The sequence below is a fragment of the Perca flavescens genome, chromosome 8, assembly GCF_004354835.1.
Source record: "Perca flavescens isolate YP-PL-M2 chromosome 8, PFLA_1.0, whole genome shotgun sequence".
Taxonomy (NCBI): Eukaryota; Metazoa; Chordata; class Actinopteri; order Perciformes; family Percidae; genus Perca; species Perca flavescens.
Genome location: NC_041338.1, coordinates 38,585,913 through 38,612,765, shown reverse-complemented (window position 1 = coordinate 38,612,765; position 26,853 = coordinate 38,585,913). Strand labels below are relative to the sequence as shown.

At 42.0% G+C, this 26,853-nt stretch overlaps 1 protein-coding gene across 1 annotated transcript in view; it reads right to left on the bottom strand.

Moving 5' to 3' along the window:
* Positions 1-26,486, bottom strand: part of LOC114560139 (transcription initiation factor TFIID subunit 4) — a 50,732-nt gene extending 24,246 nt beyond the window's left edge. The window contains exons 1-11 of the mRNA XM_028585290.1: positions 25,564-26,486; positions 20,514-20,760; positions 17,167-17,345; positions 14,643-14,714; positions 14,218-14,406; positions 12,969-13,091; positions 11,637-11,726; positions 9,363-9,474; positions 9,309-9,331; positions 3,631-3,706; positions 1,634-1,739 (exon numbers count right to left, since the gene is read on the bottom strand). Coding sequence (XP_028441091.1) covers positions 1,634-1,739; positions 3,631-3,706; positions 9,309-9,331; positions 9,363-9,474; positions 11,637-11,726; positions 12,969-13,091; positions 14,218-14,406; positions 14,643-14,714; positions 17,167-17,345; positions 20,514-20,760; positions 25,564-26,364 — 2,018 coding nt within the window. The 5' untranslated portion in view covers positions 26,365-26,486. The remainder of the gene's footprint in view (positions 1-1,633; positions 1,740-3,630; positions 3,707-9,308; positions 9,332-9,362; positions 9,475-11,636; positions 11,727-12,968; positions 13,092-14,217; positions 14,407-14,642; positions 14,715-17,166; positions 17,346-20,513; positions 20,761-25,563) is intronic.
* Positions 26,487-26,853: the final 367 nt, after the last annotated feature.

The following is a 26,853-nucleotide window of genomic DNA, read 5'->3' as shown; positions in this document are numbered from 1 at the left end:
TGAAGGGTATGTGATGATGTGGGGGTATGGTGAAGGGTATGTGATGATGTGGGGGTATGGTGAAGGGTATGTGATGATGTGGGGGCATGGTGAAGGGTATGTGATGATGTGGGGGTATGGTGAAGGGTATGTGATGATGGGGGGTATAGTGAAGGGTATGTGATGATGTGGGGGTATGGTGAAGGGTATGTGATGATGGGGGTTATGGTGAAGGGTATGTGATGATGTGGGGGTATGGTGAAGGGTATGTGATGATGTGGGGGTATGTTGAAGGGTATGTGATGATGTGGGGGTATAGTGAAGGGTATGTGATGATGTGGGGGTATGGTGAAGGGTATGTGATGATGTGGGGGTATGGTGAAGGGTATGTGATGATGGGGGGTATGGTGAAGGGTATGTGATGATGTGGGGTATGGTGAAGGGTATGTGATGATGGGGGGGTATGGTGAAGGGTATGTGATGATGGGGGGGGGTATGGTGAAGGCTATGTGATGATGTGGGGGTATGGTGAAGGGTATGTGATGATGTGGGGGTATGGTGAAGGGTATGTGATGATGGGGGGGTATGGTGAAGGCTATGTGATGATGTGGGGGTATGGTGAAGGGTATGTGATGATGTGGGGGGTATGGTGAAGGCTATGTGATGATGTGGGGGTATGGTGAAGGGTATGTGATGATGTGGGGGTATGGTGAAGGGTATGTGATGATGTGGGGGTATGGTGAAGGGTATGTGATGATGTGGGGGTATGGTGAAGGGTATGTGATGATGTGGGGGGTATGGTGAAGGGTATGTGATGATGGGGGGGGCATGGTGAAGGGTATGTGATGATGGGGGGGTATGGTGAAGGGTATGTGATGATGTGGGGGTATGGTGAAGGGTATGTGATGATGTGGGGGTATGGTGAAGGGTATGTGATGATGGGGGGTATGGTGAAGGGTATGTGATGATGTGGGGTATGGTGAAGGGTATGTGATGATGGGGGGTATGGTGAAGGGTATGTGATGATGTGGGGGTATGGTGAAGGGTATGTGATGATGTGGGGGGTATGGTGAAGGGTATGTGATGATGGGGGGGTATGGTGAAGGGTATGTGATGATGTGGGGGTATGGTGAAGGGTATGTGATGATGTGGGGGTATGGTGAAGGGTATGTGATGATGTGGGGGTATGGTGAAGGGTATGTGATGATGTGGGGGGTATGGTGAAGGGTATGTGATGATGTGGGGGTATGGTGAAGGGTAGAGGTCTGCATGTATTGAACGTGGAGGTTTCAGTGTGAATGAGATGGTAGGGGAGGAGAAGCTAGTGTTAGTGTGGTGCCCTCTGCTGGCTGATCTCTGAACCACACCGCTGACTGGTCTGGGTCTCTGAACCACACCGCTGACTGGTCTGGGTCTCTGAACCACACCGCTGACTGGTCTGGGTCTCTGAGGGGTTTTATATGTTAGGGTCCATCTACACTCCACAGAATGACTGACCAATCTGGTCATTTGGTTGTAAATAAACATTTCTGTTATTTTATCTTTAATTTTGCTGCTTTCGGGTCTTATTCTTTAACATTCCTTCTCCTGTGAAGCACTGGGTGACTGACTAACGTGATAAACCAATGAGCCTGCAGACGAGTTAACACCTCACCTGAAGGTCCCGCCCCCCGGGTCGCTCAGCTTCCTCTGATTGGCCGTAGCTGCCGGCGTCACCAGACCTCTGCCGATTATCGTCATGGGTCGACTCACGAGTGTCCCTGCGGAGAGAACATGTGACGTCACCAAGAAGTTAAGTTCAATCAACTTTTGGAGAAAAGCAACCTGCAGTATGGGGGGATCAATAAACGTAGTATTGCAATATTTTCTGTGGCAATACTGCATCAATACACAGACGCCAAGTATGGATCTATTATGATATATGTGTCGGTCAGTCGGCCTTCTTGATAATCTGATTTTGAAGCAATTAAAGTGAGATGAACAAACAGAGAAATCTCTCTTTTTAGATGAAACAGATGTTGACATAGTTTCTTTTTGGGGACATAATTTGAAATTGGAAAAAAATTTGAAGATTGAAAAAAGGTAATAAACTGCAATATATCCCAGAATATTGCAATTAGGGCTGCCACCTCTTAGTCGATTAGTCGACTAATCGGTCGTTTTGGTCTTAGTCGACTAAGATTTCTTTAGTTGATTAGTCATTTATGCTTATTCATGCTTAATTATTTATTTCAGGAAACTTGTGAGCACATTTATGGTAAACACCAGATTTAAAGTGGTGCTTTTGCAGGATTAATTGTGGAGAAACTCAGTTTTACAGATGGTTAATTAACTACATTTATATTGTGCTTTTCTAGTCTTAACCACCTCTCAAAGCTCACAGCTCTGTCAATTAAATCAACTAATCGATTTGTCGACTAAATCCTATAAGTGTTAGTGGACTAAGAACATCTTTAGTCGAGAACAGCCCTAATTGCAATATGTTTAAAATTGCAATAATATCGTATCGTGACATAAGTATCGTGATAGGGCTGGGCGATGTGGAGAAAATCAAATATCACGATATTTTTGACCAGTGACCTCGATATCGATACCGTAACGATAATGTAGTGTTGACTATCGGTGCTTTAACAACATATTTACACAATGAGAGTTTAGATCAATAATCATCAGTAATGTGGATATAATGACTAAGAGGGTAAAGGTGAATAATAGAAAAGCCAGACCAGTATCACGTGGGATATTAATACAGACGATCCTGAACGCATCACGTGGGATATTAATACAGACGATCCTGAACGCATCACGCAGGATATTAATACAGACGATCCTGAACGCATCACGTGGGATATTAATACAGACGTTCCTGAACATCACGTGGGATATTAATACAGGCGTTCCTGAACGCAGCACGTGGGATATTAATACAGACGATCCTGAACGCATCACGTGGGATATTAATACAGACGATCCTGAACGCATCACGTGGGATATTAATACAGACGTTCCTGAACGCATCACGTGGGATATTAATACAGACGTTCCTGAACGCAGCACGTGGGATATTAATACAGGCGATCCTGAACGCATCACGTGGGATATTAATACAGACGATCCTGAACGCATCACGTGGGATATTAATACAAACGATCCTGAACGCATCACGTAGGATATTAATTGTGTGTGTGTGTGTGTGTGTGTGTGTCTCTGTGTGTGTGTGTGTGTGTGTGTGTGTGTGTGTGTGTGTGTGTCTGTGTGTCTCTGTGTGTGTCCTGTGTGTGTGTGTGTGTGTGTGTGTGTGTGTGTGTGTGTGTGTGTGTGTCTGTGTCTGTGTCTGTGTGTGTGTGTGTGTGTGTGTGTGTGTGTGTGTGTCTGTGTGTGTGTGTGTCTGTGTGTCTGTGTGTGTGTGTGTGTCTGTGTGTGTGTGTCTGTGTGTGTGTGTGTGTCTGTGTGTGTGTGTGTGTGTGTGTGTGTGTGTGTGTGTGTGTGTGTGTGTGTGTGTGTGTCTGTGTCTGTGTGTGTGTGTGTGTGTGTGTGTGTGTGTGTGTGTGTGTGTGTGTGTGTGTGTGTGTGTGTGTGTGTGTGTGTGTGTGTGTGTGTGTGTGTGTGTGTGTGTGTGTGTGTGTGTGTGTGTGTGTGTGTGTGTCTCACCCTGAGGTCTGAGAGTCTGACTGAAGACGACTGGAGAACGGGTCTGAACCGGCTGGACTCCTGCTCGGTTCACAGCCTGGACAACAAACACGTTACAAAAACGTTACAATAACGTTACAAACACGTTACAATAGGGAGGAGTGATGTGATGTTACCATGGTGTGTATTAGTGTGTGTGTGATGTTACCATGGTGTGAGTGTGTGTGTGTGTGTGTGTGTGTGTGTATTACTGTGTGTGATGTTACCATGGTGTGTATTAGTGTGTGTGTGTGATGTTACCATGGTGTGTATTAGTGTGTGTGTGATGTTACCATGGTGTGTATTAGTGTGTGTGTGATGTTACCATGGTGTGAGTGTGTGTGTGTGTGTGTGTGTGTGTATTACTGTGTGTGTGATGTTACCATGGTGTGTATTAGTGTGTGTGTGTGATGTTACCATGGTGTGTATTAGTGTGTGTGTGTGTGATGTTACCATGGTGTGAGTGTGTGTGTGTGTGTGTGTGAGTGTGTATTACTGTGTGTGTGATGTTACCATGGTGTGTATTAGTGTGTGTGTGTGATGTTACCATGGTGTGTATTAGTGTGTGTGTGTGATGTTACCATGGTGTGTATTAGTGTGTGTGTGATGTTACCATGGTGTGAGTGTGTGTGTGTGTGTGTGTGTGTGTATTACTGTGTGTGTGATGTTACCATGGTGTGTATTAGTGTGTGTGTGTGATGTTACCATGGTGTGTATTAGTGTGTGTGTGTGATGTTACCATGGTGTGTATTAGTGTGTGTGTGATGTTACCATGGTGTGCATTAGTGTGTGTGATGTTACCATGGTGTGTATTAGTGTGTGTGTGATGTTACCATGGTGTGTATTAGTGTGTGTGTGATGTTACCATGGTGTGTATTAGTGTGTGTGTGAGTGTGTATTAGTGTGTGATGTTACCATGGTGTGTATTAGTGTGTGTGTGAGTGTGTATTAGTGTGTGTGTGATGTTACCATGGTGTGAGTGTGTGTGTGAGTGTGTATTAGTGTGTGTGTGATGTTACCATGGTGTGTATTAGTGTGTGTGTGTGAGTGTGTATTAGTGTGTGTGTGATGTTACCATGGTGTGTATTAGTGTGTGTATGATGTTACCATGGTGTGAGTGTGTGTGTGAGTGTGTATTAGTGTGTGTGTGATGTTACCATGGTGTGTATTAGTGTGTGTGATGTTACCATGGTGTGAGTGTGTGTGTGTGTGTGTGTTAGTGTGTGTGTGATGTTACCATGGTGTGTGTGTGAGTGTGAGTGTGTATTAGTGTGTGTGATGTTACCATGGTGTGTATTAGTGTGTGTGTGATGTTACCATGGTGTGAGTGTGTGTGTGTGTGTGTGTGAGTGTGTATTACTGTGTGTGTGATGTTACCATGGTGTGTATTAGTGTGTGTGTGTGATGTTACCATGGTGTGTATTAGTGTGTGTGTGTGATGTTACCATGGTGTGTATTAGTTAATTGTGTGATGTTACCATGGTGTGTATTAGTGTGTGTGATGTTACCATGGTGTGTATTAGTGTGTGTGTGTGATGTTACCATGGTGTGTATTAGTGTGTGTGTGTGATGTTACCATGGTGTGTATTAGTGTGTGTGTGATGTTACCATGGTGTGTATTAGTGTGTGTGATGTTACCATGGTGTGTATTAGTGTGTGTGATGTTACCATGGTGTGTATTAGTGTGTGTGTGATGTTACCATGGTGTGTATTAGTGTGTGTGTGAGTGTGTATTAGTGTGTGTGTGATGTTACCATGGTGTGTATTAGTGTGTGTGTGAGTGTGTATTAGTGTGTGTGTGATGTTACCATGGTGTGAGTGTGTGTGTGAGTGTGTATTAGTGTGTGTGTGATGTTACCATGGTGTGTATTAGTGTGTGTGTGTGAGTGTGTGTATTAGTGTGTGTGTGATGTTACCATGGTGTGTATTAGTGTGTGTATGATGTTACCATGGTGTGAGTGTGTGTGTGTGTGTGTATTAGTGTGTGTGTGATGTTACCATGGTGTGTATTAGTGTGTGTGATGTTACCATGGTGTGTGTGTGTGTGTGTGTGTGTATTAGTGTGTGTGTGATGTTACCATGGTGTGTGTGTGAGTGTGTGTGTATTAGTGTGTGTGATGTTACCATGGTGTGTATTAGTGTGTGTGTGATGTTACCATGGTGTGAGTGTGTGTGTGTGTGTGTGTGAGTGTGTGTATTACTGTGTGTGTGATGTTACCATGGTGTGTATTAGTGTGTGTGTGTGATGTTACCATGGTGTGTATTAGTGTGTGTGTGTGATGTTACCATGGTGTGTATTAGTGTGTGTGTGTGATGTTACCATGGTGTGTATTAGTGTGTGTGTGATGTTACCATGGTGTGTATTAGTGTGTGTGATGTTACCATGGTGTGTATTAGTGTGTGTGATGTTACCATGGTGTGTATTAGTGTGTGTGTGAGTGTGTATTAGTGTGTGTGTGATGTTACCATGGTGTGTATTAGTGTGTGTGTGAGTGTGTATTAGTGTGTGTGTGATGTTACCATGGTGTGTATTAGTGTGTGTGTGTGTGTGTATTAGTGTGTGTGTGATGTTACCATGGTGTGAGTGTGTGTGTGAGTGTGTATTAGTGTGTGTGTGATGTTACCATGGTGTGTATTAGTGTGTGTGTGTGAGTGTGTATTAGTGTGTGTGTGATGTTACCATGGTGTGTATTAGTGTGTGTATGATGTTACCATGGTGTGAGTGTGTGTGTGAGTGTGTATTAGTGTGTGTGTGATGTTACCATGGTGTGTATTAGTGTGTGTGATGTTACCATGGTGTGAGTGTGTGTGTGTGTGTGTATTAGTGTGTGTGTGATGTTACCATGGTGTGTGTGTGAGTGTGAGTGTGTATTAGTGTGTGTGATGTTACCATGGTGTGTATTAGTGTGTGTGTGATGTTACCATGGTGTGTATTAGTGTGTGTGTGATGTTACCATGGTGTGTATTAGTGTGTTTGTGATGTTACCATGGTGTGTATTAGTGTGTGTGTGATGTTACCATGGTGTGAGTGTGTGTGTGTGTGTGTGTGTGTGTGTATTACTGTGTGTGTGATGTTACCATGGTGTGTATTAGTGTGTGTGATGTTACCATGGTGTGTATCAGTGTGTGTGTGATGTTACCATGGTGTGTATTAGTGTGTGTGATGTTACCATGGTGTGAGTGTGTGAGTGTGTGTGTGAGTGTGTATTAGTGTGTGTGTGATGTTACCATGGTGTGAGTGTGTGAGTGAGTGTGTATTAGTGTGTGTGTGATGTTACCATGGTGTGTATTAGTGTGTGTGTGATGTTACCATGGTGTGTATTAGTGTGTGTGTGTGATGTTACCATGGTGTGTATTAGTGTGTGATGTTACCATGGTGTGAGTGTGTGTGTGTGTGTGTGAGTGTGTATTAGTGTGTGTGTGAGGTTACCATGGTGTGAGTGTGTGTGTGTGTGTGTGTGTGAGTGTGTATTAGTGTGTGTGTGATGTTACCATGGTGTGAGTGTGTGTGTGTGTGTGTGAGTGTGTATTAGTGTGTGTGTGATGTTACCATGGTGTGTATTAGTGTGTGTGTGATGTTACCATGGTGTGAATTAGTGTGTGTGTGATGTTACCATGGTGTGAGTGTGTGTGTGTGTGTGAGTGTGTATTAGTGTGTGTGTGATGTTACCATGGTGTGTATTAGTGTGTGTGTGTGATGTTACCATTGTGTGTATTAGTGTGTGTGTGATGTTACCATGGTGTGTATCAGTGTGTGTGTGATGTTACCATGGTGTGTATTAGTGTGTGTGTGATGTTACCATGGTGTGTATCAGTGTGTGTGATGTTACCATGGTGTGTATCAGTGTGTGTGTGATGTTACCATGGTGTGTATTAGTGTGTGTGATGTTACCATGGTGTGTATTAGTGTGTGTGATGTTACCATGGTGTGTATCAGTGTGTGTGTGATGTTACCATGGTGTGTATTAGTGTGTGTGTGTGATGTTACCATGGTGTGTATTAGTGTGTGTGATGTTACCATGGTGTGTATCAGTGTGTGTGTGATGTTACCATGGTGTGTATTAGTGTGTGTGTGATGTTAACATGGTGTGTATTAGTGTGTGTGATGTTACCATGGTGTGTATCAGTGTGTGTGTGTGATGTTACCATGGTGTGTATCAGTGTGTGTGTGATGTTACCATGGTGTGTGTGTGTGTGTGTGATGTTACCATGGTGTGTATTAGTGTGTGTGTGATGTTACCATGGTGTGTATTAGTGTGTGTGTGTGATGTTACCATGGTGTGTATTAGTGTGTGTGTGATGTTACCATGGTGTGTATCAGTGTGTGTGTGATGTTACCATGGTGTGTATTAGTGTGTGTGTGATGTTACCATGGTGTGTATTAGTGTGTGTGTGATGTTACCATGGTGTGAGTGTGTGTGTGTGTGTGTGTGTGTGTGTGTATTAGTGTGTGTGTGTGATGTTACCATGGTGTGTATTAGTGTGTGTGTGATGTTACCATGGTGTGTATTAGTGTGTGTGTGATGTTACCATGGTGTGTATCAGTGTGTGTGTGATGTTACCATGGTGTGTATCAGTGTGTGTGTGATGTTACCATGGTGTGTATCAGTGTGTGTGTGATGTTACCATGGTGTGTATTAGTGTGTGTGATGTTACCATGGTGTGTATTAGTGTGTGATGTTACCATGGTGTGTATCAGTGTGTGTGTGATGTTACCATGGTGTGTATTAGTGTGTGTGTGATGTTACCATGGTGTGTATTAGTGTGTGTGATGTTACCATGGTGTGTATCAGTGTGTGTGTGATGTTACCATGGTGTGTATTAGTGTGTGTGATGTTACCATGGTGTGTATTAGTGTGTGTGATGTTACCATGGTGTGTATCAGTGTGTGTGTGTGATGTTACCATGGTGTGTATCAGTGTGTGTGTGATGTTACCATGGTGTGTGTGTGTGTGTGATGTTACCATCGTGTGTATTAGTGTGTGTGTGTGATGTTACCATGGTGTGTATCAGTGTGTGTGTGTGATGTTACCATGGTGTGTATTAGTGTGTGTGTGATGTTACCATGGTGTGTATTAGTGTGTGTGATGTTACCATGGTGTGTATCAGTGTGTGTGTGATGTTACCATGGTGTGTATTAGTGTGTGTGTGATGTTAACATGGTGTGTATTAGTGTGTGTGATGTTACCATGGTGTGTATCAGTGTGTGTGTGATGTTACCATGGTGTGTATCAGTGTGTGTGTGTGATGTTACCATGGTGTGTGTGTGTGTGATGTTACCATGGTGTGTATTAGTGTGTGTGTGATGTTACCATGGTGTGTATTAGTGTGTGTGTGATGTTACCATGGTGTGTATTAGTGTGTGTGTGATGTTACCATGGTGTGTATCAGTGTGTGTGTGATGTTACCATGGTGTGTATTAGTGTGTGTGTGATGTTACCATGGTGTGTATTAGTGTGTGTGTGATGTTACCATGGTGTGTATTAGTGTGTGTGTGATGTTACCATGGTGTGTGTGTGTGTGTGATGTTACCATGGTGTGTATTAGTGTGTGTGTGATGTTACCATGGTGTGTATCAGTGTGTGTGTGATGTTACCATGGTGTGTATCAGTGTGTGTGTGATGTTACCATGGTGTGTATTAGTGTGTGTGTGATGTTACCATGGTGTTGGCGAGTGGAGAGTTCATCCTAACCGTGCTGCCGGCCGGGCTGACTGGCAGCCGGGGCCTGATGGCCGTGGTGATGGTGGTGGGGGGCCGAGGTGCTGGGGGTCACCAGAGACTGCTGGTTGCTGAGCAGAGACTGGCGCAGCGTCGGGAGGCTTTTCTGAGGACACACACAACACACACACACACACACACACACACACACACACACACACACACACACACACACACACACACACACACACACACACACACGTTAAGCTGCATCCAGAGGGGAAGTCCCGCCCCTTCCTGTGACCACTGTGGGACTTTATTTCAGTGATAATGTGTCCCGTAGTGAACAGACTTCTACTCTTAAAAAAGAAGGTGACAAAAACATAACAAAGGACATGAAAGGATGGGTCAAAGGTGATGAAAGGATGGGTCAAAAGAGATGAAAGGATGGGTCAAAGGAGATGAAAGGATGGGTCAAAGGTGATGAAAGGATGGGTCAAAGGTGATGAAAGGATGGGTCAAAGGTGATGAAAGGATGGGTCAAAGGTGATGAAAGGATGGGTCAAAGGTGATGAAAGGATGGTCAAAGGTGATGAAAGGATGGGTCAAAGGTGATGAAAGGATGGGTCAAAGGTGATGAAAGGATGGGTCAAAGGTGATGAAAGGATGGGTCAAAGGAGATGAAAGGATGGGTCAAAGGTGATGAAAGGATGGGTCAAAGGTGATGAAAGGATGGGTCAAAGGTGCCAAAAATGTCAGAAACCAAGGCTAAACACTTTGAAGAAGGGGTGAAAAACAGCAGAAAGGAGTGAGGCTTTTCTGAGGAGAAACAACACCAAAGTTAGAGTTAGTGAAGATCTTTCACTGAAGTTAAACTACAAAGATGGAGAAAGTCTCAGTTCGTCGGAGTATCATTTAGTTTAGTGTGGACCCGCTCAGCACCATAAATAAAGAGACAAAAAAGAACCACAAAAAACACTGAAAGAAAAACACAAAGGTCAGAAAAAACAACAAAGGTGACTACAACTTCTGAAAAAGAGAAGAAGTTCGGAAAAAACACTGAAAGAGTTCAAGAAACACTGAAAAAAGGGACAAAAAGTTATATATATATATATATATATATATATATATATATATATATATATATATATATATATATATATATAATGTGAGTATTACCTTGAGGAAGGGGATGAGGTAGTATAGTACTAGTAGTTTGTGAGTATTACCTTGAGGAAGGGGATGAGGTAGTATAGTACTAGTAGTATGTGAGTATTACCTTGAGGAAGGGATGAGGTAGTATAGTACTAGTAGTATGTGAGTATTACCTTGAGGAAGGGGATGAGGTAGTATAGTACTAGTAGTATGTGAGGATTACCTTGAGGAAGGGGATGAGGTAGTATAGTACTAGTAGTATGTGAGTATTACCTTGAGGAAGGGGATGAGGTAGTATAGTACTAGTAGTATGTGAGTATTACCTTGAGGAAGGGGATGAGGTAGTATAGTACTAGTAGTATGTGAGTATTACCTTGAGGAAGGGGATGAGGTAGTATAGTACTAGTAGTATGTGAGGATTACCTTGAGGAAGGGGATGAGGTAGTATAGTACTAGTAGTATGTGAGGATTACCTTGAGGAAGGGGATGAGGTAGTATAGTACTAGTAGTATGTGAGTATTACCTTGAGGAAGGGGATGAGGTAGTATAGTACTAGTAGTATGTGAGTATTACCTTGAGGAAGGGGATGAGGTAGTATAGTACTAGTAGTATGTGAGTATTACCTTGAGGAAGGGGATGAGGTAGTATAGTACTAGTAGTATGTGAGTATTACCTTGAGGAAGGGGATGAGGTAGTATAGTACTAGTAGTATGTGAGTATTACCTTGAGGAAGGGGATGAGGTAGTATAGTACTAGTAGTATGTGAGTATTACCTTGAGGAAGGGGATGAGGTAGTATAGTACTAGTAGTATGTGAGGATTACCTTGAGGAAGGGGATGAGGTAGTATAGTACTAGTAGTATGTGAGTATTACCTTGAGGAAGGGGATGAGGTAGTATAGTACTAGTAGTATGTGAGTATTACCTTGAGGAAGGGGATGAGGTAGTATAGTACTAGTAGTATGTGAGTATTACCTTGAGGAAGGGGATGAGGTAGTATAGTACTAGTAGTATGTGAGTATTACCTTGAGGAAGGGGATGAGGTAGTATAGTACTAGTAGTATGTGAGTATTACCTTGAGGAAGGGGATGAGGTAGTATAGTACTAGTAGTATGTGAGTATTACCTTGAGGAAGGGGATGAGGTAGTATAGTACTAGTAGTATGTGAGTATTACCTTGAGGAAGGGGATGAGGTAGGGCTGTGGGGAGGACTTCAACTCAGCCTGCAGCCGAGTGGTGAACTCCTCCGGCTCAATCTTTGCATCCTGAACACAACACACACACAGATATATATTATATTATCATCCTGAAAACACACACACAAAATATTATCATCCTGAACACGAACACACGAACACACACACAGGACAGAACACCCCATATGAAGATGAACCCTGCTGTACAGCAGAGGAAGCTTAACATAACACATGGTGATTAATGTGGTAACGTACCAGCAGGTCCTGTACTAATAACACATGGTGATTAATGTGGTAACGTACCAGCAGGTCCTGTACTAATAACACATGGTGATTAATGTGGTAACGTACCAGCAGGTCCTGTACTAATAACACATGGTGATTAATGTGGTAACGTACCAGCAGGTCCTGTACTAATAACACATGGTGATTAATGTCCTGTACTAATAACACATGGTGATTAATGTCCTGTACTAATAACACATGGTGATTAATGTCCTGTACTAATAACACATGGTGATTAATGTCCTGTACTAATAACACATGGTGATTAATGTCCTGTACTAATAACACATGGTGATTAATGTCCTGTACTAATAACACATGGTGATTAATGTCCTGTACTAATAACACATGGTGATTAATGTCCTGTACTAATAACACATGGTGATTAATGTCCTGTACTAATAACACATGGTGATTAATGTCCTGTACTAATAACACATGGTGATTAATGTCCTGTACTAATAACACATGGTGATTAATGTCCTGTACTAATAACACATGGTGATTAATGTCCTGTACTAATAACACATGGTGATTAATGTCCCTGTACTAATAACACATGGTGATTAATGTCCTGTACTAATAACACATGGTGGTCCTGTACTAATAACACATGGTGATTAATGTGGTAACGTACCAGCAGGTCCTGTACTAATAACACATGGTGATTAATGTGGTAACATACCAGCAGGTCCTGTACTAATAACACATGGTGATTAATGTGGTAACGTACCAGCAGGTCCTGTACTAATAACACATGGTGATTAATGTGGTAACAGGGTCCTGTACTAATAACACATGGTGATTAATGTCCTGTACTAATAACACATGGTGATTAATGTCCTGTACTAATAACACATGGTGATTAATGTGGTAACGTACCAGCAGGTCCTGTACTAATAACACATGGTGATTAATGTGGTAACGTACCAGCAGGTCCTGTACTAATAACACATGGTGATTAATGTGGTAACATACCAGCAGGTCCTGTACTAATAACACATGGTGATTAATGTGGTAACGTACCAGCAGGTCCTGTACCAGGGCCTTGACATTCTTGGAGGTATCCGGGGAAGGAGAGTTGTGCGACGCCAGCTTGATCAGAGTGGCCAGAAAGTTCTTACACTTCTTCACGTTTTCCTGCATCTCCTAAAAATCAAAGAAAAAGCATATAAAAAAGGGTTTAAAAACAGGAGTCAAAAAGTGCCAACAAGCCTTTGAAAGCATCTAAATAAGCTTTAAAAAAAGAAAAAGTCAAAAAAGCAACGAAATTGTGTCAAAACCCGTAAAAAAAAAAGCATTTAAAAAGCGTTACGAAAGCGTCAAAAGAAGCGTATAATGAAAACGTTAAAAAAGGCGTTTAAAAAAGTTTCAAGTTCTTACACTTGTTGATGTTTTCCTGCATCTCAACACTGATGACGAGTCAGCGCGAGTATCCGATTACTCTAACGGGGCTTTCACAGTGAGCCGAGAAAACGAGTGCTATTGGGTTACTACTGGTTTCCCCAACCTGGACTCTATGTTCCTATGTTTTTTTGTGTAAGTGACTGATGGGAACAACAATCTAAGACACTGGTCCAGTAGAAAGCGTGAACGCTGTAACCAGCAGCCACAGACTCCCAAGTCTTCACATTGTTTAGCAAACAGATTCTGACCAATTGAAGAGCCAGATGTGTCTTTAACCCATTTAATTTAGACCTTCTAAAGTCTGCAAAATAACTTTCTAAAGTCTGCAAAATAACTTTCTAAAGTCTGCAAAACAAATTTTCTAAAGTCTACAAAACTAACTTTCTAAAGTCTGCAAAACTAACTTTCTAAAGTCTGTAAAACAAACTTTCTAAAGTCTGTAAAACAACCTTTCTAAAGTCTACAAAACTAACTTTCTAAAGTCTGCAAAACTAACTTTCTAAAGTCTACAAAACTAACTTTCTAAAGTCTGCAAAACTAACTTTCTAAAGTCTGCAAAACTAACTTTCTAAAGTCTGCAAAACTAACTTTCTAAAGTTTACAAAACTAACTTTCTAAAGTCTACAAAACTAACTTTCTAAAGTGTGCAAAACTAACTTTCTAAAGTCTAAAGGAAATGTGCTTAGACTCATCTGGCCACTAATCTGAATGTTGTCACATGACTTGTGTTTTTGGTTGGTTTCACCAAAGCGTCAGCTGATTGGGAGGATAGCGAACAGTGCGGTGAGGGAAGGAACCTTAACGGAGGTTCTGGTCTCGGTCTGGACCAAACGCAGCCTCAGACTCAGGAAGTAGAGCGTGAACTGACCTGCGACACCATGTTGACTCTGGCGGGCGTGGTGGGCGTGGTAGGGGGCGTGGTGCTGGTCAGCGGGGCGGACGGGACGCCGGCAGGTTTGGCCACCGGCGTCCCCCCAGCGGTGATCACCGTTTGAGCCTTCTGGGGGGTCATCTTTACCGACACCGCGGCTCCGCCCGGCGCCACCGTGAGAGCCTTCTGGGAACACAAACACATTTCACTTCACATCTTACCGGCACTATTTACTAATCAGATGCTCTCTGTGCTGCAGAGGTGAGGTTCTCTTGGGCCAACAGTGTTTCTCATTTCATTACATCATCCAGGTGTTATTACATAATGAAGTAAATATGTATTAGATTACATAATGCGTTGTTACACATCTCGTTCCCGTTACAATCTGTTTATAAAGTGACAGGAACAGGAAGGAAGCAGACCTGTACGGTGGTGGAGGGAGACTGAACCATCCTGGTCTGAACGGGGGCGGCCAGGCGGACCGTCTGAGGAGCCTGCAGACAACAGGGAGGGAGAGAGGATGGTGTTAGGCAGCAGCAAAGCATCATGGGAAACCTTACAATGAGCACCATCAAACACAAGCGTTTTTGAGGTTTTGATGCTTTTTCCCAATGTTTTTGTCGCTTCTTTTGAATTATTTTGTTGTTAAATATTTTATTTTACCTTTTTTGTTTACCAGGAACCTGTTGACATTCTAAAGAACTTTCTAAAGTCCACAAAACTAACTTTCTAAAGTATACAAAACTGTCTAAAGTCTGCAAAATTTACTTTCTAAAGTCTGCAAAATTAACTTTCTAAAGTCCACAAAACTAACTTTCTAAAAACTAACTTTCTAAAGTCCGCAAAACTAACTTTCTAAAGTCCACAAAACTAACTTTCTAAAACTAACTTTCTAAAGTCCACAAAACTAACTTTCTAAAGTCTACAAAACTAACTTTCTAAAGTCTACAAAACTAACTTTCTAAAGTCCACAAAACTAAAAAGTCTACAAAACTAACTTTCTAAAGTCTGCAAAACTAACTTTCTAAAGTCTAAAAACTAACTTTCTAAAGTCTGCAAAACTAACTTTCTAAAGTCTACAAAACTAACTTTCTAAAGTCTGCAAAACTAACTTTCTAAAGTCTGCAAAACTAACTTTCTAAAGTCTGCAAAAAGTCCACAAAACTAACTTTCTAAAGTCTGCAAAACTAACTTTCTAAAGTCTACAAAACTAACTTTCTAAAGTCCACAAAACTAACTTTCTAAAGTCCAAAACAAAAAGTCCAAAAACTAACTTTCTAAAGTCCACAAAACTAACAAAGTCTACAAAACTAACTTTCTAAAGTCTGCAAAACTAACTTTCTAAAGTCTGCAAAACTAACTTTCTAAAGTCCACAAAACTAACTTTCTAAAGTCCACAAAACTAACTTTCTAAAGTCTACAAAACTAACTTTCTAAAGTCTATAAAACTAACTTTCTAAAGTCTGCAAAACTAACTTTCTAAAGTCCACAAAACTAACTTTCTAAAGTCCACAAAACTAACTTTCTAAAGTCTACAAAACTAACTTTCTAAAGTCTATAAAACTAACTTTCTAAAGTCTGCAAAACTAACTAAAGTCCACAAAACTAAAAAGTCCACAAAACTAACTTTCTAAAGTCCACAAAACTAACTTTCTAAAGTCCACAAAACTAACTTTCTAAAGTCTACAAAACTAACTTTCTAAAGTCTGCAAAACTAACTTTCTAAAGTCCACAAAACTAACTTTCTAAAGTCCACAAAACTAACTTCAAAAAAACTAACGTTCTAAAACTTTCTAAAGTCTGCAAAACTAACTTTCTAAAGTCCACAAAACTAACTTTCTAAAGTCCACAAAACTAACTTTCTAAAGTCTACAAAACTAACTTTCTAAAGTCTACAAAACTAACTTTCTAAAGTCCACAAAACTAACTTTCTAAAGTCCACAAAACTAACTTTCTAAAACTCCACAAAACCACAAAACTAACTTTCTAAAGTCTACAAAACTAACTTTCTAAAGTCTATAAAACTAACTTTCTAAAGTCTATAAAACTAACTTTCTAAAGTCTACAAAACTAACTTTCTAAAGTCTACAAAACTAACTTTCTAAAGTCTATAAAACTAACTTTCTAAAGTCCACAAAACTAACTCTCTAAAGTCTGCAAAACTAACTTTCTAAAGTCTGCAAAACTAACTTTCTAAAGTCTGCAAAACTAACTTTCTAAAGTCTGCAAAACTAACTTTCTAAAGTCTGCAAAACTAACTTTCTAAAGTCCACAAAACTAACTTTCTAAAGTCCACAAAACTAACTTTCTAAAGTCTACAAAACTAACTTTCTAAAGTCTACAAAACTAACTTTCTAAAGTCTGCAAAACTAACTTTCTAAAGTCCACAAAACTAACTTTCTAAAGTCTACAAAACTAACTTTCTAAAGTCTATAAAACTAACTTTCTAAAGTCTATAAAACTAACTTTCTAAAGTCTACAAAACTAACTTTCTAAAGTCTATAAAACTAACTTTCTAAAGTCTGCAAAACCAACTTTCTAAAGTCTGCAAAACTAACTTTCTAAAGTCTGCAAAACTAACTTTCTAAAGTCTGCAAAACTAACTTTCTAAAGTCCACAAAACTAACTTTCTAAAGTCCACAAAACTAACTTTCTAAAGTCTACAAAACTAACTTTCTAAAGTCTACAAAACTAACTTTCTAAAGTCTGCAAAACTAACTTTCTAAAGTCCACAAAACTAACTTTCTAAAGTCTACAAAACTAACTTTCTAAAGTCTATAAAACTAACTTTCTAAAGTCTATAAAACTAACTTTCTAAAGTCTACAAAACTAACTTTCTAAAGTCTGCAAAACTAACTTTCTAAAGTGTAAACATTGTGTTTGTGATCGTTAGGAACAGAAATCGTAATCGGCAGTACTGGCAGCTGTACAGAGGACGTAACCTACCGTAGCGGCGGTGCTGACCCGGATGGCGGTCCCGGCTGTTGGCGCTGCCGGTCTCTGGTTGAGGTTGGCCGCTGCCTGGGCCTGGGCCTGGGCCTGCTGCGTCTTGGCCTGCGCCTGGGCCAGAACCTGCTGGGGGACCATCACCAGCTGGCCCGTCTCCGTCCGGACCAGAACCATCCCTGGGACAGGAAACATCCTCAATAAATACACCAATAAATCAGAGAAATATCTTCAATAAATACACCAATAAATCAGAGATATATCTTCAATAAATACACCAATAAATCAGAGAAATATCCTCAATAAATACAACAATAAATCAGAGATATATCCTCAATAAATCAGAGATATATCTTCAATAAATACACCAATAAATCAGAGATATATCCTCAATAAATAACCAATAAATCAGAGGAATATCTTCAATAAATACACCAATAAATCAGAGAAATATCTTCAATAAATACACCAATAAATCAGAGAAATATCCTCAATAAATACACCAATAAATCAGAGAAATATCCTCAATAAATCAGAGATATATCCTCAATAAATCAGAGATATATCCTCAATAAATCAGAGAAATATCTTCAATAAATACACCAATAAATCAGAGAAATATCCTCAATAAATCAGAGAAATATCTTCAATAAATACACCAATAAATCAGAGAAATATCCTCAATAAATCAGAGATATATCCTCAATAAATACACCAATAAATCAGAGGAATATCTTCAATAAATACACCAATATATCAGAGAAATATCCTCAATAAATACACCAATAAATCAGAGATATATCCTCAATAAATCAGAGATATATTCTCAATAAATCAGAGATACATCCTCAATAAATCAGAGAAATATCTTCAATAAATACACCAATAAATCAGAGATATATCTTCAATAAATACACCAATAAATCAGAGAAATATCCTCAATAAATACACCAATAAATCAGAGATATATCCTCAATAAATAACCAATAAATCAGAGGAATATCTTCAATAAATACACCAATAAATCAGAGAAATATCTTCAATAAATACACCAATAAATCAGAGATATATCTTCAATAAATACACCAATAAATCAGAGAAATATCCTCAATAAATACACCAATAAATCAGAGAAATATCCTCAATAAATACACCAATAAATAAGAGAAATATCCTCAATAAATACACCAATAAATCAGAGAAATATCCTCAATAAATCAGAGATATATCCTCAATAAATACACCAATAAATCAGAGGAATATCTTCAATAAATACACCAATATATCAGAGAAATATCCTCAATAAATACACCAATAAATCTGAGATATATCCTCAATAAATCCGAGGAATATCATCAATAAATACACCAATAAATCAGAGATATATCCTCAATAAATCAGAGATATATTCTCAATAAATCAGAGATATATCCTCAATAAATCAGAGAAATATCTTCAATAAATACACCAATAAATCAGAGATATATCTTCAATAACTACACCAATAAATCAGAGAAATATCCTCAATAAATACACCAATAAATCAGAGAAATATCTTTAATAAATACACCAATAAATCAGAGATATATCCTCAATAAATACACCAATAAATCAGAGAAATATCTTCAATAAATACACCAATAACTCAGAGAAATATCCTCAATAAATACACCAATAAATCAGAGAAATATCTTCAACAAATACACCAATAATTCACAGAAATATCCTCAATAAATACACCAATAAATCAGAGATATATCCTCAATAAATCAGAGATATATCTTCAATAATAACACCAATAAATCAGAGATATATCTTCAATAACTACACCAATATATCAGAGAAATATCCTCAATAAATACACCAATAAATCAGAGAAATATCCTCAATAAATACACCAATAAATCAGAGAAATATCTTGAATAAATACACTAATAAATCAGAGATATATCCTCAATAAATACACCAATAAATCAGAGAAATATCCTCAATAAATACACCAATAAATCAGAGATATATCCTCAATAAATCAGAGATATATCTTCAATAAATACACCAATAAATCAGAGAAATACCTTCAATAAATACACCATTAAATCAGAGATATATCCTCAATAAATACACCAATAAATCAGAGATATATCTTCAATAAATACACCAATAAATCAGAGATATATCCTCAATAAATACACCAATAAATCAGAGATATATCTTCAATAAATACACCAATAAATCAGAGACATATCCTCAATAAATACACCAATAAATCAGAGAAATATCTTTAATAAATACACCAATAAATCAGAGAAATATCCTCAATAAATACACCAATAAATCAGAGAAATATCCTCAATAAATACACCAATAAATCAGAGAAATATCCTCAATAAATACACCAATAAATCAGAGAAATATCCTCAATAAATACAATAAATCAGAGAAATATCTTTAATAAATACACCAATAAATCAGAGATATAAACTCAATAAATCAGAGATATATCCTCAATAAATCAGAGATATATCCTCAATAAATCAGAGATATATCCTCAATAAATACACCAATAAATCAGAGAAATATCCTCAATAAATACACCAATAAATCAGAGAAATATCCTCAATATATACAGCAATAAATCAGAGGAATATCCTCAATAAATACAGCAATAAATCAGAGAAATATCCTCAATAAATACACCAATAAATCAGAGATATATCCTCAATAAATCAGAGATATATCCTCAATAAATACAGCAATAAATCAGAGAAATACCTTCAATAAATACACCATTAAATCAGAGATATATCCTCAATAAATACAGCAATAAATCAGAGGAATATCTTCAATAAATACACCATTAAATCAGAGAAATATCCTCAATAAATACACCAATAAATCAGAGAAATATCTTCAATACACCAATAAATCAGAGAAATATCCTCAATAAATACACCAATAAATCAGAGAAATATCTTCAATAAATACACCAATAAATCAGAGAAATATCCTCAATAAATACACCAATAAATCAGAGAAATATCTTTAATAAATACACTAATAAATCAGAGATATATCCTCAATAAATCAGAGATATATCCTCAATAAATACACCAATAAATCAGAGAAATATCCTCAATAAATCAGAGAAATATCCTCAATAAATACACCAATAAATCAGAGATATATCCTCAATAAATCAGAGATATATCTTCAATAAATACACCAATAAATCAGAGATATATCCTGTGTGTGTGTGTGTGTGTGTGTGTGTGTGTGTGTGTGTGTGTGTGTGTGTGTGTGTGTGTGTGTGTGTGTGTGTGTGTGTGTGTGTGTGTGTGTGTGTGTACCTGGGGGCATGGAGAAGCCTGGTGGTAACTGGATGGTCTGCTGCTGTGGCCTGACAGCGATCTGTGGCTGGGGGGGGGCGGGGGCTCTGTTGGGGCCCCCCACCAGCCCGGGTCTCTGCTGCTGGATGGCCGTAACCACGGCGCCCGGCGGCCTCACCACGGCGCCCGGCGGCCTGACCAGCGCCACGGCCGGCTGGCCCACGCCGTTCACTGCCGGCTTCAGGGTCACCGCAGCAGCACTCCCAGCCTGAGGGTCAGAGATCAGATCAGGGTCAGAGATCAGAGATCAGGGTCAGAGATCAGATCAGGGTCAGAGATCAGGGTCAGAGATCAGGGTCAGAGATCAGAGATCAGGGTCAGAGATCAGGGTCAGAGATCAGATCAGGGTCAGAGATCAGGGTCAGAGATCAGGGTCAGAGATCAGAGATCAGAGATCAGGGTCAGAGATCAGATCAGGGTCAGAGATCAGGGTCAGAGATCAGAGATCAGGGTCAGAGATCAGGGTCAGAGATCAGGGTCAGAGATCAGGGTCAGAGATCAGAGATCAGGGTCAGAGATCAGGGTCAGAGATCAGATCAGGGTCAGAGATCAGGGTCAGAGATCAGGGTCAGAGATCAGAGATCAGGGTCAGAGATCAGGGTCAGAGATCAGATCAGGGTCAAAGATCAGGGTCAGAGATCAGGGTCAGAGATCAGATCAGGGTCAGAGATCAGGGTCAGAGATCAGGGATCAGGGTCAGAGATCAGGGTCAGAGATCAGGGTCAGAGATTAGCTACAGCTAAACCATAGGGCTACACCATAGGGCTACAGCTACACTGGGGGGCTACAGCTACACCGTAGGGCTACAGCTACACCGGGGGGCTACACCTACACCGTAGGGCTACCCCATAGGGCTACAGCTACACTGGGGGGCTATAGCTACACTGGGGGGCTACAGCTACACCGTAGGGCTACACCGTAGGGCTACAGCTAAACCATAGGGCTAGAGCTACACTGGGGGGCTATACCTACACCGTAGGGCTACCCCAAAGGGCTACAGCTACACTGGGGGCCACAGCTACACTGGGGGGCTACAGCTACACCGTAGGGCTCCAGCTAAACCATAGGGCTACAGCTACACTGGGGGGCCACAGCTACACTGGGGGGCTACAGCTAAACCATAGGGCTACACCATAGGACTACACCTACACTGGGGGGCTACAGCTACACCGTAGGGCTACAGCTAAACCATAGGGCTACAGCTACACTGGGGGGCTACACCTACACCGTAGGGCTACCCCATAGGGCTACAGCTACACTGGGGGGCTATAGCTACACTGGGGGGCTACAGCTACACCATAGGGCTACACCGTAGGGCTACAGCTAAACCATAGGGCTAGAGCTACACTGGGGGGCTATACCTACACCATAGGGCTACACCGTAGGGCTACCCCATAGGGCTACAGCTACACTGGGGGCCACAGCTACACTGGGGGGCTACAGCTACACTGGGGGGCTACAGCTACACCGTAGGGCTACAGCTAAACCATAGGGCTACAGCTACACTGGGGGCTACACCGTAGGGCTACATAGTAGGGCTACAGCTACACCGGGGGGCTACAGCTACACCGTAGGGCTACACCGTAGGGCTACATAGTAGGGCTACAGCTACACCGGGGGGCTACAGCTACACTGGGGGGCTACACCGTAGGGCTACAGCTAAACCATAGGGCTACAGCTACACCGGGGGGCTACACCGTAGGGCTACATAGTAGGGCTACAGCTACACCGGGGGGCTACACCGGGGGGCTACACCTACACTGGGGGGCTACAGCTAAACCATAGGGCTACACCATAGGGCTACAGCTAAACCATAGGGCTACAGCTACACCATAGGGCTACACCATAGGGCTACACCATAGGGCTACACCATAGGGCTACAGCTAAACCATAGGGCTACAGCTAAACCATAGGGCTACAGCTAAACCATAGGGCTACACCATAGGGCTACAGCTAAACCATAGGGCTACACCATAGGGCTACAGCTAAACCATAGGGCTACAGCTAAACCATAGGGCTACACCATAGGGCTACAGCTACACCAGAGGGCTACACCATAGGGCTACAGCTACACCATAGGGCTACACCATAGGGCTACACCATAGGGCTACACCATAGGGCTACAGCTAAACCAGAGGGCTACACCATAGGGCTACAGCTACACCATAGGGCTACACCATAGGGCTACACCATAGGGCTACAGCTAAACCACAGGGCTACACCATAGGGCTACAGCTACACCATAGGGCTACACCATAGGGCTACACCATAGGGCTACAGCTAAACCACAGGGCTACACCAGAGGGCTACAGCTACACCATAGGGCTACACCATAGGGCTACACCATAGGGCTACAGCTAAACCACAGGGCTACACCAGAGGGCTGGGCTATTAATCTAAACGTAATCCTAATTATGATTTTGGCTCCCAACAATCACAAAAATATAATAATCGAGAAAAACTATTATTTAGCTCATCACGTTTTGTAGTAAACTCTTATTTTCTCTTGTGTTCTGAATGAAAAAATAAAGTTTCAATAGGAAAAGTATTTACGCAAATTTCACTTCCTGTCTCTCGGCTGCCTAAACCTCTCGGTCTCAGAAATCTCCACTCTGGCCGCAGTTTTTAGAAAGACGTGGTTAGCCGTTAGCGTGGAAACGAAGGGACACGTCTCCATTAGCGTGGAAACAAAGGGACACGTCTCCATTAGCGTGTTAACGAAGGGACACGTCTCCGTTAGCGTGTTAACGGCGACACGTCTCCGTTAGCGTGGAAACGGGGACACGTCTCCGTTAGCGTGGAAACGAAGGACACGTCTCCGTTAGCGTGGAAACGGCGGGACACGTCTCCGTTAGCGTGTTAACGGCGACACGTCTCCGTTAAGCGGAAACGGCGGGACATGTCTCCATTAGCGTGGAAACGAAGGACACGTCTCCATTAGCGTGTTAACGAAGGGACACGTCTCCGTTAGCGTGGAAACGAAGGGACACGTCTCCGTTAGCGTGGAAACGAAGGGACACGTCTCCGTTAGCGTGGAAACGAAGGGACACGTCTCCGTTAGCGTGAAACGGCGGACACGTCTCCGTTAGCGTGGAAACGGCGACACGTCTCCGTTAGCGTGGAAACGGCGGGACACGCTCCGTTAGCGTGGAAACGGAAGGACACGTCTCCGTTAGCGTGTTAACGGACATGTCTCCGTTAAGCGTGTTAAAGGCGACATGTCTCCGTTAAGCGTGGAAACGAAGGGACATGTCTCCGTTAAGCGTGGAAACGGCGACATGTCTCCGTTAGCGTGGAAACGGCGGACATGTCTCCGTTAAGCGGGAAAAGGCGACATGTCTCCGTTAAGCGTGGAAACAAAGGGACATGTCTCCGTTAGCGTGGAAACGGCGGACACGTCTCCGTTAGCGTGGAAACGAAGGGACACGTCTCCGTTAGCGTGGAAACGAAGGGACACGTCTCCGTTAGCGTGGAAACGAAGGGACATGTCTCCGTTAGCGTGGAAACGAAGGGACATGTCTCCGTTAGCGTGGAAACGAAGGGACATGTCTCCGTTAGCGTGGAAACGAAGGGACATGTCTCCGTTAGCGTGGAAACGAAGGGACATGTCTCCGACATGTACGTGTCAACAGGGTCTTAGTGTCTCCATCTCTCTCTGCTGATTCCTCTCGTCAGTTTTTCAGGTGTGCAGCTTATTAAAAGTGAAGTTCTGGGTTGTTTACATTGTTGTTGTGAATATCACCACAGCAGCTTTTAGACAAGTTTCTGTTGTTGCCAGCAGAAGGAATAAAGAGGAGAAAACCTTCACACGACTAGAGCTGCTCCCTCTCAGTGGACTAGTCGACTAATCGGTGGTTTTGATTAGTCAACTTAGGTTTCTTTAGTTAGTTTCCTTTTAAAAATGCTATAAAATCTAATAAAATACCGACATTAATTGAGAGTAGTGATCTGATCATTTATTTAACTTAAAAAAGAAAGAAAAGAAACCCCAATTATTGATATAGAGACTTTTAGGAAAGGACAACAGGAGAGTTAATAATCAGATCAGGAAATCAGTGACATTTGACTTCAGACTTTTCATTCAGAACACGAGACTACATCAGAGTTTACCTGCAACACATGATGGGATGTAATAACGTTGTTAGGAGCCAAAATCATAACCGAGATGTTTCCGGAGTCCCAGGCTGGCTGGGGACCAGCTCAGCTACTTTCTGTTGTTGTTAAAACCTGTTTGTATAATAGGGGCCAGTAAAATACGACTTGGAAAAGTGAAAGAAAAACTTAATGTTGAACCCTATAATGTGTCAAAGTCGAGGCCCGCGGGCCAAATCAGGCCGCTCGCTAACTTTGATCGGCTCGCATATCAATTCAGGTTTACAAAAGCTTTTTGCCCGCCTAGTTTTTACCACTTTCTCCGACATGTTGTGGCCTTTTTATCAATGCTATTTACCCCTTTTTTTTTTTTTGATGATTTTTTTTTTTTTTAAACATTTGGCGTTTTTGGTGCTTTTACCGATGTTGTTGCCGCTTTTTCCGTACATTTCTTTTTCTGGTGCTATTTTCAACGTTTTTCACTGTCAATAAACTCTACATGTCTGGCCCTCAATGCGAGTCTGTTTCCAGTGTGGCCCCTAGAGAAGTTGAGTTTGACACTCCTGCTATAATGTGTCCCCCCCCCACCTCAATGATGCACCAAATCAGTGGTGTACTCTACGTGATATACGCACTAAGAAAGCCCCAGGATTTCCATAGACCTACTTGAAAAGGCCCAATGACCCACAACATACTTTCCATTATAGTTTTGACATGTTTTGAATAGTCGTGTGTTTTTTGTAGTATTTCAGCTGTGAATTGGTGCAAAGTGTAAAAAATGCAGAAAATGAAGTCTTTAACGCTCAAAACTCCCCCCCTAAAGTCCCATTGTGGCCCATACACACATACAGTACAGTATACCCACTACAATACATTACACCAGACCTACACCTTTGGTGAGTTTAGTTAGACTGGGCACCTGAGAGCTGGAGGCTGCCGGGGAGGGGGCAGCTTTAGGGTCCAGTCCGTTCACCGGGCCGGGGATCCTCTGCAGAGTACCGGCGGCGGGAGACGCCACTGTGGGCTGAGGAGCGAAGTTATTCGGCTGCGAAGCCATGGGGGATATGATCGTGGATCCCCCGGTACTGGCGGTACTTATCACCGTGGTGGCCCCCAACTTTACAGCCCCGGAACCCCCGTTTAAACTTTGTAATCCGGGAGAAGCGGTCCTGATCGCCTCCGCCGAGCTCGAGCCCGGAGCCAGGACGCTCGAGCCCGGAGCCAGGACGCTCGAGCCCGGAGCCAGAACGCTCGAGCCCGGAGCCAGAACGCTCGAGCCCAGAACAGCCGTCCGTTGGAAGCTAGCTGCGCCGGGCTGAGTGGGCAAAGTTCCCGGGGAGATAACGGGAGATGCTCCGACTCCAACTGTTTGTAGACTCGCTCCGGCGGCGATCACGGCCCCGGCGGCGACAGAGGAGGTAGAAGAAGTGAGGGCTTTCCCGGAGAGCGGCTCAGAAACGTTAGCGCCGGGTTCCTGGGTCAGTAACGCCGCTTTTGGATGCCCTTGTTGCGGCTCCACAGACCCCACTTGCTCGCGCACTTTCCCTGAGAAGTGCCCGGCGGCCGTTGGCGCTGCGTCCCGTTTCCCGTCGGAATAAGAAGCGGCGGGAGCCTTTCTGTCGCCGAGCTGAGACTCCAGAGAGCCAACTAAGTCGCTAACTGCTTTCTCATCCACCTCATTGAAGAGCATGTCCTCCAGTGGGTCGGAGGCTCCCGCCATCTTTGATATCGGACCGTTGTGCAAATCGTATTTTAGAATGTACGCATGCGCGGAGGATCCGAGTTGTTTTCGAGCATAGAAATAGAAAGAGATAGAAAGGTTGTTTTCCTCACCACCCGAGGTTTCTCGAGGTTTCTGCCTAAAAGTATGTTTTTCCTCTGTTGCACTAAATGCTTGCTCTTTGCGGTAAATTGTAAGGTATTTGTCAATTATAGAGTGTGGTCTACTCTATCTGTAAAATAACTCTTGTTATGATTTGATACTGTAAATAAAGCTGAAGTGAAATTAATAGATTGTATGTGGCGCTACACACGTGTGTACTCTGAATCTATTGAGGCTTTTAATGTGTTGTATCGCTATTTTGGACGTTTTATTCCGCTACACTACTCGCTCTCTCAGTCTCTGCGCTCTGCACACACACACACACACACACACACACACACACACACACACACACACACACACACACACACACACACACACACACTC